The 19,509-nt window shown below is 41.9% G+C and overlaps 1 protein-coding gene across 1 annotated transcript in view; it reads right to left on the bottom strand.

The window, feature by feature from the left end:
- Positions 1 to 9,663, bottom strand: part of LOC306700043 (myelin basic protein-like) — a gene marked incomplete at its 3' end in the record, with an annotated part of 36,493 nt that extends 26,830 nt beyond the window's left edge. The window contains exon 1 of the mRNA XM_079164927.1: positions 9,430 to 9,663. Coding sequence (XP_079021053.1) covers positions 9,430 to 9,460 — 31 coding nt within the window. The 5' untranslated portion in view covers positions 9,461 to 9,663. The remainder of the gene's footprint in view (positions 1 to 9,429) is intronic.
- Positions 9,664 to 19,509: the final 9,846 nt, after the last annotated feature.

The following is a 19,509-nucleotide window of genomic DNA, read 5'->3' as shown; positions in this document are numbered from 1 at the left end:
CTCAGGTGTCTGAGCTCAAAGCTCACAAACATAAAACCAACCAAGAACTTTCATCCTCATAATTCAATAACTGAGGCAAATAAGAACTGTCATTTATATACTTAAAAGGTGCAAGTGAGAAAAGGTGTCAAGTTGTTTTTTATCAAACTGTAGTGCTGAATATCGCATGAATCAAAATCTCAGCTTGCACCCACAATTCAAAGAAAAACTAAGTTTTTCCCTCTCCTCTACTTTCAAATAATCTTACTGAGCATTTTGGGCTTTTTTCCCAGACATCAAAAAATGCTTTCATCATATTTGGCACCTATTTCCTTTTCTGGAACATGTCAAAAATTGTAAAAAATGCTTATGCTACACTACAGTTCATGCTAAAAAAGAATGTGCGGTTCATATACGGTCTGTTGATGGTCCACATTGATGTTGGAACAGGCGTCTAACATTATGGCTGGCTGGACAGCCAAGAATACAGAAAACTGTCCATACTGATGGCAACAATGTTGAAAAATGATGTGTCACTTTTTATTATTCAAATTTAAAATGCACCAAGCCTCTCACATTCCCTACTCACAGGTCAATCAGTCCGAACGATTCAGGAATATGCTAATAAGGCCTTTGAACAATCACGATAAAAAAAAGATTAAATCATGACCTACTCATTTCCTACTGTTCACGCACGCACACGCTGCTATTAACACTTTATTTCCACAGTGAATACATATAAAGCATTGAGAGATGCGATTACATCATTACATTGTCCTCTGAACAGGGAGCACAGGGGAGCGATGTTTACCACAGGCAGCAGCTTTAGCAGTGCTTCAACATTCACTCCAGCAATTAAAAAAAAGGCTCCCAGGAGCTCAAAACACTCGCAAATCTCTTCTAGTTTCTCCTCTGATTATAATGTGGCCTACTGACGCCTCTCTACGGAGAAGAGCAGCCGCATCTGAAAAGGAGCTTATTAATGAGGGACATGTAACGGCCCTTTGTTTGGCTACTTGTAAGCAGCGGAGTTACTGTGAACCTATATCACGCATTTGCCACTATGTTCACCAGAGGTAGTCGCTAACTGTGTCTGTATGCTCTATGGTGCTGGGTAGGTTTCTTTTTTGGATGGAAATAAGGTTGGTGAGGGCGTTGAGAGTGAACCAAAACAGTCATGGGTAGGGTAGTCAGTGATTAACACCGTAAAAACTAATTTGCGGTCTGACAGCTGCCCAGTTTAGCTAACTATCCAGACGTCCATGCTAATGCAAACAACCAGCTAACCAACACAACCAGCTAACAGATGCTCAATCGTGCAGGGGTGCTGTGCGTCAGACAGGCATCACGACAGTTACACTACAAATGTCGGGGACAGAAAGTACTTTTTAACAAATCAAAACAAAAGCTATGTAGTTTCTAAATGACATTTCCTTTCTTTGGTCGTAAATCCAATTTACCAGGGGAAGTGAATTCTTAAGAGGATTTCCCGGGGCAGTTAAATTTGGCATGACAGTATTTGTGCATGTTGAGATATCTGTTCCACGTGAGCCGGTGTTTTCAGCAGCTTGGACTTAATCCAGTGAACAAACAGTGCTTGACTCACCCCAATCGTACATGCTTATAATCTTCACTAAAACCACTAAGTCTGAAGTATGTCGAGAGATCGATGAAACCCATTTCATGTTTACTTGGTAAGAGCTATTTGCTCTTGAAGGCTACAGCCCTTTTTGATGATGCAAGAAAACATGTGTTTAGGCTCTACAAGTGCTAGATCTGCCCATATTGATTAATCCAACTTTGAAGGTGCACAATACGAGATTGGGAGCATTTCGATTGCCTCTCAAGGGCTCTCAACATGTCGACGTCTGAGCCAGCGGCTCGTAGCTAACAGTGCCAACAGCACTGACGGTACGGACTACGGCAAACATGTTGGCAGAGCTAACAGTGTTTAACTGAAGAGGAACGGGAGGGTTGGTGTTAAGCTTTCGCCATGACGCTGTGGGTCGGGACGGCGTTATCAGCTGTAACCACCATATGACAGCAGTGCAGAGCGGCGACCGTAAGCTAGCCAGTGGGGCACGCTCACATGCATGAACATGCACTAAAAGTACACGCATCCGGCCATGTCAACAAAGCAAGGAGTAGCTCGGATAACACTACACACAGAGGGAGTCTCCTCAGGTACACATTACTTTGCTACATTGTAACATAGGAAATATTTGTTTGCTGCTACATTAATGCTCTAAATGTTGCACATTGTTCCTTTAAATAGGCCTAAGCTTGTTCTGTGGCAAGTTATCGCTCAGGTTCTCGTTGCACCAACAACTGCTTGAGTAAGGCTTTAAGCAGCTTAAAGAAATGAAACGCCCAGACTCACAGTTCCTGGGAGAATATTGCACAGTAAATGAACTTCCAAAGGAAAACAGAGCTTCTGGCTAAGTGGATATACGTATATCTCACTTAGCCAGTTTATTTTCGTCCATACTTAACAAAACACATCTGCACACAGCTAATTCTCCACTGGATGCTACAGACAGCCATGAGATTTCTGACACAATTAGAAAGCTAGTGATTTTTAAAAATGAATTAGCATTCTCCAAATGCATAAGGGCTTAACATTGATTAGCTCTATAGAGAAATATTGGTGTGAAAAACCTCACAAATGGTGGTTGAATCGATGGTTGAATCGATGGTTGAATCGTGTCTGAGTGTGCTGGTGGTTGAGCCGTAACAGTAATAGAAAGCACAACCAAGTAGCTATAAAAAAATAAGAAACTCCCGGTTGATTAAACAAAGAGCCACAATGATGTTGTCAGCGACTGTGCACTCGGGTTAGCGTAAAAGCTGAAATCCACTTTGATGGACATGGGGGAGACATGGCAGGGATTCTAGTGTATGCAACTCAACGTGAGGCCTTGCAGCCAGTTTCGCTCTCGAATGTTACACAATCAGAGCCGAGATCCTGCAAGGACTTGCAAAAGACTGTTGCATAATAGAGTGCGAGATGCAGAGAGGAGGGGTGGTGGTGGTGGGGCTGTGATACAAGGCTGCAATTACAACGGTCCAGCTGTACGTTTTGCATGTAACAAAAAAAGGACACACTTGTTTGCCTAATTTTCAGAGATAGGAAGGCAAAAATAAATGTAATCCCTCCTTCACAAATTAACCCATGCGTTGCTGTTAATTGCCAGGTGTCTGTGAGTGCATCTTTTTTTTTGAAACATTTCTGTTTTCCTTATAAATACTCCATTAGGATGGTAAAAGCTCTTATGATGGGGCGGCTACACACAGGCCAGCACCTGGAAGAATCCATTATCACACAGCACAGTCTGCAGCACATTTGAGCAATTATCTGTCTGAGCTTTTCCCATCACATGTAGCTCTTTCAGCTCATCCAGTTCAAGATTCTTCTCATCACATACAAAGCCCTTCATAACCTCGCCCCTTCATACCGTTCGGACCTCCTGCATCGACACGACCCCAACCGCATCCTCAAGATGCGCCGATGCCGAACCTCCTTACTCCCCCTACTCTGTCCAAGCATCGGAGCTGGGGGGGGACAGGGCCTTCTCCATTGCTGCCCACTTTCAAAACTGCACCTAAAACTCACCTATTTAAATCAGCTTTTAACCTGTAAAATGAGTTATGTATGTTTTTTTGTGCTGTTCCTTATTATTATTATGTCATCTATTTTGTATATATTTTAATTGCTTCTGTTGTTTCTGTTGTTTAGCATATAAGTGTCTTTGAGTAACTTTTAAAGCGCTATACAAATAAAATGTATTATTATGATTTCAAAAAAGACAAAGACAAAAACATGCATGCCGACATTCACGTCGTTTGTGGCACATACTGGACCTATTTTCTGTTCTCTTTCAGGTTTCAGTTTCCCACCTTAACAATGGAGAACAGAGATCATTAAAAAAACACGGTAAGCGTGTGACAGCAGCACTGTCCACCAGACGGATTGCAGAACGGCTAAAGGAATAGTACCTGGAATGAAAACCAGCCGCTTGTTGCAATTGTGTCTCAAGTAACATGAAATCAACCAATAAAAAGGACAATCCCTCTGTTTTTCGGTGAGGATAGAGGAGGTACAGCTATTTATTTCAGGTCTGTGAAGATGAGAGGGATATTGCCTTGCTGAAACATAAATCTCCCTGTCAGGATCAGATGGTTTATAATGCTGTCAAAAAGGGAGAAGGGATTACTCTACAACAACCACCGCAATAAAACTCTTGGGAGCAATCAGGTTTGGAAACAATATCATTCGGCGCAATGAGGCTCGGTTTATCACCCTGCAGTAAGTATGTTTGTGGTTCCATTGTGGAGAAAAACATTTGAAACAAAGCCAAAGCAACATTTCTCCCATTGGATTTCACACACAGTGGGTTTGCCCTGCCTGAAGGATACTCCCACAAACCGAGGGTCGGCGAGCTGTATGTGAGGAGCCAAGTAAACAATGTGGTGCGTTTTTATTGTTTTTTTTTCTCTCTCTCTGCAGCTTGTTAGTACATAAAAATGTCACCCGCTAGTATGTAATACAAGCATTCAAGTCCAGCTTTCCCATAAAGATGAAAAAAAAGAAAAAATCTTTTGGGAAAACAAACTCCACGGTGGTGAGATTTTGTTCTGTTGGGATTTAAGAGGCTTTTAGGTCATGGACTCCACTAAGACAGGGTCAAGCAGAAAAACAGTTCTATCATATTATCATAGATTTATACATCCTGTCTGGTAATGTTGTTATTACAAAGTTCGAATACAGGCCAGTGTCTAACGATTTCTGTCCGAACAGCTTCTTTTACAGCAGCGCAGCAGCGTTCACCAAACCAATCTTATAACGACGCACATACAGTGCATGTGTTCTGCCGTAACCAATGCGTGCCTATTTGATTTGATAAGAAGCCTGCCTGGCACGCACAACACGCTGACAAACCTATTTCTTTCAGTCTACCGCTAAAGCTGTAAGTGGCTGGATCACGTGTGTGTGTGTCTGTCTGCTGTTGCCTGGCTCCTTTGTTTCGCTTTAAGTTTGCTCTTGTGCAAGCGAGACAGGACATAGTTTCTTTTTTAAACCCTCCGGCTGCCGCTCTACTCAGTCAATTACGTAATAAATATGGAGCCTATGAATGTGTGTGAGTGTAGAGGGGAGGAGAGAGGACACAAGAAAGAGTGATATGACAGGGTTACACATTGGCTTTCTGTCAGTAAAAAGGACAATCCGCTCGTCAAGAGATTTGAGGTCAAAGTTCAACATCTGTCCCCGACGGATGGCATCTTCTTGTGCAGATAGAGATGACTGCATGCTGCAGGAAGCCTGACTTCCTCTCCCTCTGTTTCAGCCTTGACTTTTTTTTTTTTTTTAATACAGCTTGCAACTGTTAGCTTTAAAAGATAGATGCCAAAACACTGCAATCACGGTTTGTTCAGGTTATCACGGTGGCATGAATGTAAATTATCTCTGGTTGAGATGGTCGCGAGGTAAACAGTAGAGAAATACAGCCGTCACGTTACAAAGTAATCCATCGGGGATGTAAACTGCCATGCAAGTGATTGGCCGACTCTACTTTGACAGACTGGCCCCATTCAAATGAATGAGAGGCCTTACATCACACTTGCTAGGAGTCACTAGCTCTACCCTGTAATACAGGAGCAATGCTGTTTCTTTATCAACATATGGCGAGCATGCTGACTTTTTGCAGCTTTAGCAAAGTAGCATATTTAAGAAGCTTTTATAAGATTCTCGTCAGCGTTTTCAACCAGCATTTGCTTAATTAGCACATTGGCAACCGCTAGAAATAGGACTCCTGTGCTTGTCTTCCTCTGTTTTGTTCAGATTTTCCACAGAATTTGGATTTCTGAAAACAGAGAAAAGAAAGCCGGTCAGGCTTGGCCACAGTGACTAAGGCTTAGTATGCGGTTGATGACATTTGATGGTTCAACAATTTTCTTAGAAGGTGTTTTGCATAATTCTCAACCAGAGAGACAAAAATAACAACCCCACAAAAAGGACAAAAAACAATCGTGACCATCACCACTCCTTCTAGACAGAAGTGAATCCAGAGTTTTGTCAGCTCAGCGACCAGTCAGCCGCGAGCATCTGGCTGAACTGAAGCAAGTTGGCCCGCAGGTCCCAGCTGCCCGTCTGAAACAAGAGGGATGCTGCTTTTTTACTGTAGCTTCCATCTTTTGTTTGACATAGAATAATTGCTCATTCAATCTCTTTCTTGCACACATACTCAGATGTTGCACTGGTTGCAAAAAGGGGGTCAGATTGTATAGAAGCCAATGAGGAAAGGAACCTACTTCTCATTGATTTATTACCTCAGTAAACATTGTAAGCATGAGTTTATGGTCTCAATCTCTAGTTTCAAGTCTTCTTCAATACAGCATGAGGTTCATTTAGTAAAATATGATCCCATATAGAGTCAAACAGACCATAAAGCAGGGTATGCTTTAGGGCAGGGCTACCTTGTGAATGACAGAACGCTACCACGGCGTTGTTCAGTCTGGGAGTAGTCGCTGTTTTTGTCTTAAACCTTTAAAACTTGTGTTTTATAACTTGTGTTTTCAGTTCATGAAATTGAATTATAAATGCTTTGTTCGCCAAAAAAATGTCTCCACCCTCCCTGATCACTTCTGGTTGCAAAAAAACAAGATAGCGACTGTCAAACACCAAGGTGGCGATGGCCAAAATGCCGAACACGAGGCTTCAAAACGGCACTACACAAACCAATCGGTGACGTCACGGTGACTACGTCCACATCTTACATGCAGTCACTGGTACAAGCGGCTGATATGCTGCACAATTTCTTTAAATTACTGGAAACAAAACACTGTGGGACTTTCCATCTTGACTTTAGCAGAAAAAACAATCCTCCCAGGGGTCCAATGCTGTGTATAGCTATTGCCTTTCAAGGATATCCTTGTTTTGATTTGTTATGCAAGGGCACCTCCCATCCCTCCCTGGGGTGTCCTAGTGATGAAGCCCTGGGCCTGAAGCATAAGCTCAATGCTCCTCGATGGAGATGCACAACCGCTGCCACCTGGGGTTCGCTATCTATTAATCCAAGCTACAACCTCTCGACTCGGATACGGGGGCAAAATATTCAGCTGAACCATCTGCTGCTGTGATCTCTGTGAGGAGCTGACACACTGCACGCTGTGACACCACTGCGGATGATCGGGAAGCACCCAGAGTTGACAGGCAGCACCACGCCTTGGGCAAAAACTATTGCGTTTTCGCAGAGGAGGTGTTCATGTAGCAGGTAAATGTGACTCAACCTGTCCTGCCAACAGGCGCAGACAAGAGGGGAAGTGAGAGAAGAGAGGAAGTCTGTAAGTCTAAGAGGACGGAAGTTGACTAACCTCAGTGTATCACCTGCAAAACACAGATATAGAGTGCAGTCACACACACATTTTAGTGGGCAGAGTGGGAAAACATCACTCAGTATGGGACATTTTTAACACAACGTCTAACTGTATTTGCTCAACTGTCTGCAAAACTACACTCACGGCCTGCTGGTATAAGCCCGTCTTGTAGACGAAGCAAAGGAATGCAGAGTGACACACGTGACGGCTGAGCAAACCTCTTGGCATGTTCTTTCCCGGCTGCGCTGAGGCAAATCCAATGAAATGTGAAGGAATGCATTCCTGCTGCGTTCCCACCTCAGGTAGTCGCAGGCCAACAGAGGCTCCTCCTCAAACTATGCGAAGGTTAACCCACAACTGCAAGCATCTCGCTACGTACACGTCAACACAAGCTCTTTTCTGTCTCGTTAGTAATCCTTGACATGCCACATAAAGCTACAAGATCATCACAGTAGTGAAACACTCGTACAATAATGATATCTGCCATATGTGAACATGACATGGGGAATTGTCCCATTACACGGTGCATCTGATACGTTATGTATTGAACAAAAACCAACCGTCTTGAACGACTAACATGATCTGCTCTGTGTTCTGTCCTTATCAGAGAAAAGGAGGATGAAAAAAAAGCCAAGGTAGGGATTAAACCTCCATGTAATTCGTATACAATGGAGCCAGAGGTTACCGTGCCGAGCATTCCCTGGCTAGAGGACAACCAGGGCTGCATGCTTTAATAAATCAGTGCAGTTCAGACGTAAGCAGCCACTCATGTGTGAGTACTTTATTTATAGCGGCGGTAAATGAGCATGTCGCTGCATTGAAACCCACTTTCATTCTTTGACTGTGTGTAAACATGACGGGTCCATATCATGTCACAGAGTCTTATACCGCCGTTACATTTTGGCAGTTCTCCTCTTCAACAGACCAACAGGGCAGCGATCAACAGTTAGGCCAATCCACCTGTACAGTCTCTGGTACAGGCCTTCACTGTTTTTTTATGTAAAGTCAAGCAACAAGTTAAGCTTGCTGTTGGCCAGTCCTAGCTTAGGATGCAGAGTGATGTAATACTTAATTTCCTCCAGGCTTCACAGTGTAGCCTATGTTTTCAATTAAAAGCCAGTTGACACGTGTATCCACTGGCCGAGACAGAACATACAATATATTGAGACCACTAACACTGAAATGTTCATTTCTCATTGAAAGCGCCACAAAATGTAGATGACAAACTCCGTTTAAAATCTTCAAATTTAAAGAAGACACAGTTTGATGCATGATGACGTGCATCGTTTGACATTATTTATACTTTATAAGAATCGTCATGCGGATCTCATAAATTCGGCATATATATGATCCGCCTATTAAAACGCACTTTCAATTAAATTAAAAATAAGTCCCGTTGGTCCAAGGGTCCACTGCTAACCAAACACACTGGGGTTTCCGGTAGCAAACAGTACGGAGCAATTATACATTTCTGAATTTTATTGGGTTAAAGTCCTTTATTTGGCGTGCGGCATGTATGCCGAATTGAAGACACCCATCTAATGATTGACATCAGGCTTTACATTCGTTCAGCACAGCGCGCTGTGTTGCCACTAAGCAAAGAAGCGTTAAACTTACGTCGACTGTTAACTGTGATTGGTTCAACGAGAGAAGGCAACAGGGCGGGTGGTGGTTGTAGTATTGATGGTGGTGGTAGGGAGGGGGGGGGCGCGCGCGACACTGTCAAAGCACCTGACAAAGCAGTGACACTGGTGACAGTGACAGTGATAACATTAAACAACACTCCGACACCTCGACTTAGATAGACTTTGGACGAGCCAAAACATTACATTCCCGACATATTTCCCTGCAGGGTTTCAAAACGGCCGTTACGCGTTGTAAACAAGTCGACGTGGATAACATGTTTACAATCGTTACACCATGTATTTTGGTTCACCCCCCCCCCCCCACCAAAAAAAAAAGCAGTAACGTTGTGGCGATAGTAACGTATGTGTGTGACTGTCTTTACGTTGACTTTTTCGCCTCGTATTTGTTTTTTTGTGTGTGTTCATTTGGCCATATCGACTGTGCACATACCCTTCTCCGGTTTTTTCTGTGCCAAATGCATCCACAGAGCTCCTTGTACTGGATGTAACCAACTGTCAGTCTTCCTTCAAAAGCGGTCGACGGTGGTCGTCAACATCAACAATAACGCCTTTTTCCCCCTTTACGGTTCGCCGTTTTGCAGTAATCACTCAAGTGTCTCCGTATCAGGGGAAAAAAAGGAAAAAGAAGAAGAAAAAAAAACGTGTCTCGGTGCTTCCTGATTTAGGTACTGTGGTGGTGATGTTGTTTGTAAGGGGTGGGGCGGAATGCAGCTTTTAGTCCGCCAAGAAATATGTGGCTGAAAAGCACGTCGGTGCACGTCTGTGCATTAATAGTAGCTCGTGCTTCATGGCAGGCAGGGTTAAATAAACGCTGCGAGACAGTCTCGTGATTTTTGAAATAAGATCTCACATCGGCTGCCCTGGTGCCAAAAAACTAACTCAAAAGAGTTCTGCTGTGAGGTTTGCTCGCTCAGAGACAGAAAGGCTGAAGACATCTAATTTCCTGCAGCGCTCTGCTTTACTGTTGGCTGCTGCCTGCACCATACCGGCAGCCAGCGGGAGGTGTCAGTGCTTTGCTCAAGGGCAGCAGGGCAATGTTGTTGAGGGAGAGGTGGGTGACATTCGCTGAAGGGATATACTCCTACTACCCACCCCCTTCCATCAATATCTAAAACTTCCACTATTTCAATATGCATCAAAGTCTTCCTTTAAAAATGTCAAATTGGTAAACTATCAGACAGACTGCCACTGTAACAAAAGGCTGAATATTTCTGTCATAATCTGCCCGTGAATGCATCAATAATATTATTATACAATGTTTGAAAAATGTAACATTGAAGCAAATGTGCCTGCATAATGAGTAGCCTACTTCACTTTTGTTTTTCTACATGTTGGTCACATTACTTCGGTACTTTTAGTTAAGTGAATTCAGGACATTCGCTTGTAATTGAGTATTTGTACACTGTTAACTGATCGGAATACTTTTTTCGGCCCTGCACTTGCTGCAACAAAAAAAAAAGAAACCTGTGTCGCTTCTACAGATTATTCTGCCCCGTGTGTCCTTCATCAGCACCATGTAAAAAGCAGATAAGATACTGACCGGTTCCAGCTGGGTCTCGGATCCCCTGGAGCCACCTCCAATGTCCAAGAAATTCCTGTTGGAGCCAATTTCCTCCCGAGGCAGACAAAGGCTTGTGATTACGAAACAAGTGTTTCTCGAGCTGTCACAAGTGTCCACAACGTAACAATAAGAAACACAAATGCTCGTCACAGAACAAGGCATGTAACCCAATGGGAAAAATATAAAAACTCCTCGAACAAAATCATTTCAATAAAGTGATTCACTGGATTAAATGAGTGAGTCTTTTTTATTTTTATTAAATCCATTTTTTTAATTCATTCACAACCAAAAAAAAACCTTTTAATGAATCTAACTCGTCAGTGTGTGAGGGTAAACTGTTTTTTGACCCCAGTAGACGAATATGGATTGAAGAAGTACATTCAATTAGATTAAAAAACAAAAAAACATTTTGAGTCTGAAGTTATTGGAAATGTTTGGATCACAAGAGTCGGAAACAATCATACTCAGCCACCACTGGAATCAAATTCTACAAATAGTAGAATACCAATCACCACCGGGCCTATTGGTAACCAGTAACTAGAAAGCTATCTTCACGCCACCTGTCTCTCCTCTGCTCCACTGTGTGTGTGTGTGTGTGTGTGTGTGTGTGTGTGTGTGTGTGTGTGTGTGTGTGTTCATATGTAGGTATAGAGGCTTCATTGCACTTGGTGAAACACGAGAGCCGAGGATATAAATGAAAATCATGAGACATTTTTAGCAGTGCTCCTGCAGAATGAGTAGCTGGAACATGGAAACGTTTTCAAATCATTGCTTTTTATTTTGAGGTGATTCTCTGTCTTCAAAATAACATCAACCAAAATCAATATTCTCTGCTTTGAAATATTAATCTTACCTTACTTTTTGAGAACATTTAGGAAAAGATTATTCAAAAATAAATAAATTGTATTAGTCCTGGAGGCAAGGGTTAATATTTTTTATTTAATTTGAATGACATTAAATACACTCTGGCTTCTAATAATGTCAGCAAATACTGCACACAAGTGCTCTTAAAAGGAATGTACAACAAGAGGTGCTTTTATTTTTTCACACTTAAAATGGAAGTGTCTGTGTGAGCCATGGAATCCCATTTTCTGCTGCTGTTTACGGAGGAAATAATACTCAGTTCTATCACCCCAAGGCACCAAAGTTCTTACTGTATCCTCTGTGAGAACCGAAGCAAAACTACTAAAACTTCCATGATTCTAAAATAAAGTGAAGTCCAACTGTGTGCAGACCCCAGAGATGAAACTCCAGCTTTTGAAGCTCCCGAGGAAAACCCCCAGATCAGGGGTCAAATCTGGGTTGGCTATAGGCGCTCGCACACTCGAGCATGTGAACTGTTCAAAGCATGCGAGTCTCCATCGCAGACGCATTACAGATGTCTAGCATTCTAAATATCTTCATCTGACGGGGAGTTACGACCAATGAGAGCTGAAGACACGGGCCGGTAGCCTACCTGAGTGTGCTTTGTGTTGCATTTGAAACACGGGACAAAGTTGTTGTTGCACCAAGGGTGTTGGATGTTTGCGATAATAAACGCAACACAGTGACTGATCTACATAGAGGAAGTGGTAAAGACACGTGGAAACAGGCTATTATGTGACCATGTCAGCTACTGGTGACAACATCGACAAGCATGACTACGCCCGTGTCACTTCTCACATGTTTTTGTGACAAAAAAATGTAGTTTTGAGACCTCACCGGGGATTCCAGATGAAGGATCTTGTAGTGTGTGACTCCAAAGTCCTTCAATTACTGTCCTGCTTTACTATCCCCAAATTTGTTAATTGATTTTTTTCATTGTTTTAGTTTACTTGCTTTCATTTATTGTTGTAGTCCAACTTCCTTTCTCTCTTTAAGTGCTTGGACAAAACGTCATGCTCTTCTGTCAAATTTCAGAAGTGTTAATAAGAGACATTTCCAATTAGTCATAAAGGGCAATGAGACCCAAAGCGAGAGTTTGCAACCGCATGGCTCCGCGAGGCTGTGGGACCATCACTGCTTTGAGCTAAATGCAAACATGCTATAATGTTTAGCACGTATAATGTTTACCATGCTAACCTTGGAGTCAGAGTTTGTCACGTGACAATTTCTCGAGCCGTATAGTGATGCTGCAAACAATCAGATTCGATGCCGTGCTACGATGATGCAGCAACGACCAGAGACATCAAATCGGCTGTGATAGTGTATCCGGGAGGGCCGGGTCCAATCCATCCTGACTCAAAAAAGCTCTCGATAGCATTTGTGAGTGCAGTGCAGTGGGCGGGAGGGGTAGCGGTGGGTTGTTGGCAGAATCGAGGGATATCAGCCCAAGGCAGAGAAAATGACTCAACGTCGTCAGTCATATAATAATAACCCATTAGCTTTGAGCCTGACTGATTTGAACAGAGATACAGTAACTCGTCGTCATGGAAATAGCCAGGCCTCAGTCGAGGTAATGGGCCTAAAACAGCATGGATTATCCATCACAGTAACTCAGGGGAAGGGGGACTTGTTTGTTGTCTATGTATCTGTGGAGAGGGAAACGTGTGCTTATTGCTTGGCAAAATGTACTAGAAAATATTGATATTGATTGAAAATACTGCTCCGCAATAATCACAGGGTTTCCATTACAGACAAGGACAGATGGGGAATCAAAGGGCCATAAACAGACACATCCTCTTTATTTCATGTTTTTATGTATCACTGGATGTTTTGCTTGATTACTTTCTGGAAATAAGTCCAGGTGTCTTGCTCTCATCTGTGTGTCCTGAATGCAATTAGCCCGATTGAAAGTCCTCATGCATATAGCAGCAAGATGGATTGCCTCTTATCCTTCACTAAAAGGTTAATTTAGATGAGGTTTGAAGATCTATACACTGTGCCGTCTGTAGATGTCAGGAAGTAAAGGCCTTACTGGGGGATGGTGATCGACAACAGCAGATCCAACTTGTGTTAACTGTCTTGACCAAAGAAAGACATCTAATATTCAAGGACTTACAACTTAAAAAAGAAAATCAGTCATGATCTGCGTTCACGTTCACTTCATAGGAATTAATAGATCTGCCACTTGCCTCCCAACGTCCGTGGCAGTGATGACACCCATGTGGCACAGAAACAGGAAACTTGACTCTCGGCTGGATGTCATCTTTCTGAACTGTCTCTGCTGTGTGTAATGGTGGCTTGTTGGCCTTCCTATATCTAAATGAGTGGTTTGTATGGAAGTGCGTTGATGAAAATGATTAAAAGCAAAACAAGGTTACATAGCAATTTTTATTGAAGTGAGAAATTGCTCAGATGTTTCGGTACAAAAGAGACATGAGGAAATGCCCACGGACAGCGGTGGCAGGAAGCGGGAACTCCGCAAAGTAATTAAAGCAGGAACCTCAGGATTCACACAAGAGATTTCAGCACATTTAATTTGAAGATGATACATCTCTCATTTTACTAATGCTGATGTTCAACGTTTCAAAATAAGTACTTCCACCCAAAGGGCGCTTCGGGACGTTGTATGAGCAGTTGCACCTTATCTCTACACATTTGTCTAATGACCTCCAAGGAACCTGTTGGATATTAAGCGTCGCCTGGTTTCACCTTTATAGGTTTAATCATGTAGAGGGGGAAAAAGCTGAGATAACATCTCACACACAGAGCAAAGCCTCCACTGCTGCCAGGCATAACAATAAATCATTCACACAAAGACTCTCATCTCACACAAGATTTCACTGGTGAGGCCGATAGCTATGGCTGTGTGGTTTTGGATATAATGGATGCGTGGTGCTGATACCGAGAATAGCATGAAATCACACCCTAAGATATAACCATTTAGCTCGTCTGGGGAAAACTAAATAGAAGGATTTAGTTTACAATCCTGTCGAAAGGCCGATACAAAAACAGTTCAAGGCTACCATCACACACACACTCATTAATACAAGATTAGCCTCAAGTTGTGGTCTGAACGCTTCCTCTGTTGTCTCTAGCGATCATGCAGACACATGGAAGTAATAAGTCTTAATTACTTTGAGTTTTCTAGGCCACAACTCTCACAAGCCTCAATAATTGACGACAGCCCTTTTATTTGTGACTTCATTTAACAAAGCAGTACACTAATGCTTAATAAAATTGACCTGCTTTTTCAGTGTGCCACAATGTGCAATAAAGCATGATCGAATCAGTTGTGCGATACAATCCTTTAATAAGAAATATAATATAATCATTTTCAATGTGCGGCAAAACAAGCACACAACTACATTTACAGCACAAGTTTGTGTGGAACTGACAGTATGGGCATCTCCCCCAATGTCCTCTTCCCCAAATGTTGAAGCTGTATTGCCGTTTGAAACCACAGAGTGCGGTGATTTGGATCTTTAACATTGGCTGGTGTTTTCATTGTTTCTACCGATGAACCGCCAAACACACAAAGAGGACATTAGTGCCAGAGATACTGCAGCAGCAAACATTCATTCAGATGGGCCTGAACACTCAAATACACATTAAGCTAACAAAAGATTCCCATCACAGCTAGGTCATAAAAAAAAAAAAAAAAAAGTCTGGAATGCATGTTGACATAAAATGGCCCCATCTAGTGGAAGAAATGTCCTTAAAATAAAATAAAATGCTGGCAGCTGGTGGGTGTTAATATACCATTGGTTTGTTTTGTCTCATTTTTAAACTGTTATTAACTAAACACAGCTGTGGTTATGATTTGGTTGGATGCAATATTTGAAATACGATACCATTTCATAGGGGCATGAGGAGTCCTATACTCAGCTTTGAAAGCAGTTGTATGTCTTTTGTGGCTCTGGAGGGAGCTTTCTAAAGTCTTAGAAAACAGAAAGCCTAAAATGCAAACTGGGGCATGGGGGTTTGAAGGACATGGGTATTTACCAGAAAGCTGGGATTGAGTTGCGTTGTGGGAAATGTAGGATTTTTGGTGCTTGACGCATACTTTTAGGGTTAGGGTTTGATTTATTAAAGAGATGTCTTGACTTCACCTGCATAGATTCTGACCATCCTTTGCTTAATGAGTCTCTTCCTCCCAACTTTGTGGAAAATAAAATCACTGGACAACCTCTTTAAAAGGATAGTTTGGTGTTTTGGGAAATGCACTTGTTTGCTTTCCTCACATATCTCACTGTAAAAAAAAAACCAAAACAGCAAATTGTCATTGTTACACATTTTTGGTTTTGTACGGATTGAAAAAAATGATATTTACAATTTTAATTGGTGAGCTTTAGATGCGCCGGCAGGCAAATATTGTTACTGTTAGACTGAGCCAGGCTTGCTGTTTAACTCTACCTCCAGTCTTTCTGTAAAGCTATGATAACCGACTGCTGGCTGAAACTTTCTAATTTACATACTAATATGAAAGAAAAATCAATATTCTCCTCTAACTCTCTGCAATAAGTGTTCCCTTAAAGTGAAAGTTAATTGGGGTTTCATACCCACAAATAGCAACTCAACACATCCTATTTGTTTTACTGCAGAACCAAAGTATTTGTTTCCATCAGAAGCATAGCAATTACAAAGACAATTTTGTAAACTAAAAGTCAATGTCCGTCCTATTACTGTAGAATAACCTTTTATCCATTTGTTTTGCGTCGGTTGTTATTGTGCGTCTGACCTTTGAATAACAATTATACTGATCATTTAGAGGTTACATTCAATCTAATCATGTCCAAATGGATGGATGACTGTTGTGATGTGTGTGCTCTCCACTCTGCCTTGCCTCTTGTCAGTATACTGTTTATGTTTGCTCAGAGGCACAGCGAGCATCAAGCTGAGCCGGTGGGATCTGAAAGTCTGGCCAGAGCACGAAAATGATTCCGTCGTGACCCGTCCTCATACACATTTCTGCTCCTTTTGCGATCGCTGCTGGCAGAGCTCAGGGAACCTGCACCCGCTTTGTTTCTCCTAACACAGCTGAGAGTCTAATGGGACACGAACCAATACGAAGGATGTCAGTAGAGGAGTAGGAAGGCAACGGATGGACAGCGAAAACAAGCATGTCTTCTGACCTGGAAGCAATCAATGTCCACAGAGAAATGCAACCAGCACTGCTGCAAGAAACACCAGCCCGTACTATGTTGCAAGAGGTCAGTAAAACAAAAGAAAAAATGAATGAAGAGTGTCTGACATACAAAGGTATAGCAGTTTGTTTTATAACAACTGTATGACGAAATAATTTGCAAAACATAGCCCTGCAAAGGAATTATCTGTGACATTGAAAACCAATCATTTTTATATTATTGATTAGCACGACACAACAGTATGGCCAATTAAAAAAAAGATTTTGGATTTTCTATTCTAAACCCTTTCTCTCCAGCGGGCCTTTCCCGGGCAGAGTCCTCTAGCACACATGGGGTGTTGTGTTTTATATTGCTACTGTACATTTACATCTACATTTCAGGAAGAAAAAGAGTGGGAGGTTGAAGTAGAACAAGCGCTGAAAGCCACTGAACTGACAAAGAAAATCAGCACCTACAGAAAAACAACCTTCACCGATAAAAACGTACATTATCAAAACCATAATGTATCCAACGACAAAGTGAAAACAGTGTGAGAGGGGTCTCTCGGAGTGATGAACCTACACAGGATTACCACCTGAGTCTGCAGCTCCCCTCGGCTTACAGAGCTTTATTTTCAGCCTGGTGGTTTAGCCGTCTAGCCCACAATTTTACTGTTTCGATTTACTGTCACCGCTCTCGTGACCTTTTGTTGCACGGACTTTGGGCAGTCAGCTTTGTGTGTGATGTACTTCTCTGTGTAACTTTGTATTATGTGTATCGTCACGCTGTCTAATTTGTTCAGTGCTGTTCTGCCACTGCAAGGATGTTTTCATTGTGACCTAAAATAACAGTGTTTACTGCTCAGTACCAAAAGGTTAGTTAGTGACCAGGCGGTGAACATATGGAGCATTTAGAAACCCCTGTTTTTCTCAGGGGTTGGTGGGGACCAAAAACAGAGCTAAAAGAGAGAGAATATTGGACTCAGGTGGCCAGAAAGAAACACAACACCAAATGAATGATAATGTCTCTCCACAGCTGCTGGATTTATAAATAGCCAACCGTAACAAGTTCACCATATTGACTTAGAAGGTGAGAATATCAATATTCACAACTTCTTTGTGCCGCCCCCAAACCAATCAGTTATTGCAGGTTGAAGAATAAAGGTGTCACATCCTGTTTTAAATCATTACTTGGCAATCAAACACCGCAGCAATGGGCCCCAAGATGGAGCCAGAGTTAAAACAATTTAAATCTGTTACGGTGCTTGTTCAATGTCTTTGAGCTTTTTGGCAGGTCATGGTGTTTTAATGGAAGGGTCATGTCACACAATGTTGCTGTTTATTAGGCATGTTCAGCATTAATAATAATAATAATAATAATAAATATTTTAAATTAGCTCCCTCTTTACCAGCTGTAACAATAAAATAAAGCAGACATTAATGTATCATTTATAATCCAGTTATATAAGATATACATTATTCTGAAATGGTCTGTTTTGCATAATGAGTATACTTGACTTTTGGTACTTTAAGTACATTTTGTACTTTTTTGAGTAAGTGCAACAGACAGCTAATGAGGCATGGGTGACGGGGAGATCACACATTTATTTACCGCAAGCAAGACACACTAGAGGGAGACCCGGAAGATAAGTTATATCATATCATATCATTATCTGTTAACTCTAATTAAATGGGAACCAAAAGTGAAAGAGTCTGGAATCTCTTTGCTGAAGCGAGTAAGAAACAAGATCTTCTCCGGCACCCAGCCGAGTGGCTAGTTGCTGGAATCAGTCACTATAAGCACTTCTGATTGATCCCATCAGATAACTGCACATGGCCAGCATTAATTGCTCTTTGTGATTCTGGAGATAAATATTATTGCTACAGTAGTTTATATAATGTGTTATCAGTGGACCATGGAATAAAGGGTTTTCCATCACAATTTACAATAAACCAATAGTTCACACAACAGAAATGTCATCAAAAACTGGAACATATTTAAAAAAATGTAACCTGGAAATGACACTTTGGTTATCTGGGGATTATCCTGAGGGAGTTCAGCATGGCTTTTGGTCAAAAAGATGACGCATTCTGTTCATTTCAGAATCCCCACAGATCTTATTTCATATTTAGTGTCTGACTTGACGATATGGATCCTTATGGAACCATCTAGCAGTTGGGGAAAGCACATCACGGTCTGCTTAAATACAATACACGTTTTACTAAACGCACACACGTAATTATAGTAATTTAATTGTATTATTTTTTAGAAACATATTTCTCCTTCATGACAAAAGACAATGAACCTCAAATAAGGCAATCAGCTAGACTGTCAAACGGGATAGCTGTGTGCTGCATAGCAATTTTGGCAATCCAGTCGAATAATCACAGTAACATGGTCAACCGAGGGATAATGTGTCAGAACTAAGAAAATGACATTGACGTTTTAGAAAATGACATTGGCCTTTGCCATCCAAATTGTACATGAGTGGTTTCAGAAACTAAACGATTCCTTCTTTTTCCCCATCAGCATTTCTCGGGAGGTGGTAGGCTATGATGGGTGCTGACGCAAATGACACGGACCAGCCCCTTCTATAATTTGGGGGGAGAAAAAGTCCCCCAGCAAAGAAGTATGCTCCAGACTGGATAAGCGCGGTCGGTGCGCAAACGCATCAGGTGCGCACCAGGACGAGCTCCAAGACGCGCAGCGCCAAGACCGATTCATGCCGTATAGAGAAGAAGATAGGATCGTTTACATATATTACGAATGTGAGGTGAAAGAATAATGCGGGGGATTTAGAGAAACCTTGAGATAAAATAAACAAGAAAGCTCATGGAGACGCACCGGACCACAAGCCCTTGCTCTTAAAACTGTCATGAAGCAGCAGCGGGGCGAAGACCTCTCATAGGTAATTTCTTTTGCGGCGTTTTAAGTTCATCTAAAGAGGGGGGGAAAAGAAATC

Source organism: Pholis gunnellus, assembly GCF_910591455.1.
Source record: "Pholis gunnellus genome assembly, chromosome: 8".
Classification (NCBI taxonomy): domain Eukaryota; kingdom Metazoa; phylum Chordata; class Actinopteri; order Perciformes; family Pholidae; genus Pholis; species Pholis gunnellus.
The sequence above is the reverse complement of the archived record's forward strand: the minus strand, read 5'-3'. Positions and strand labels throughout refer to the sequence as shown.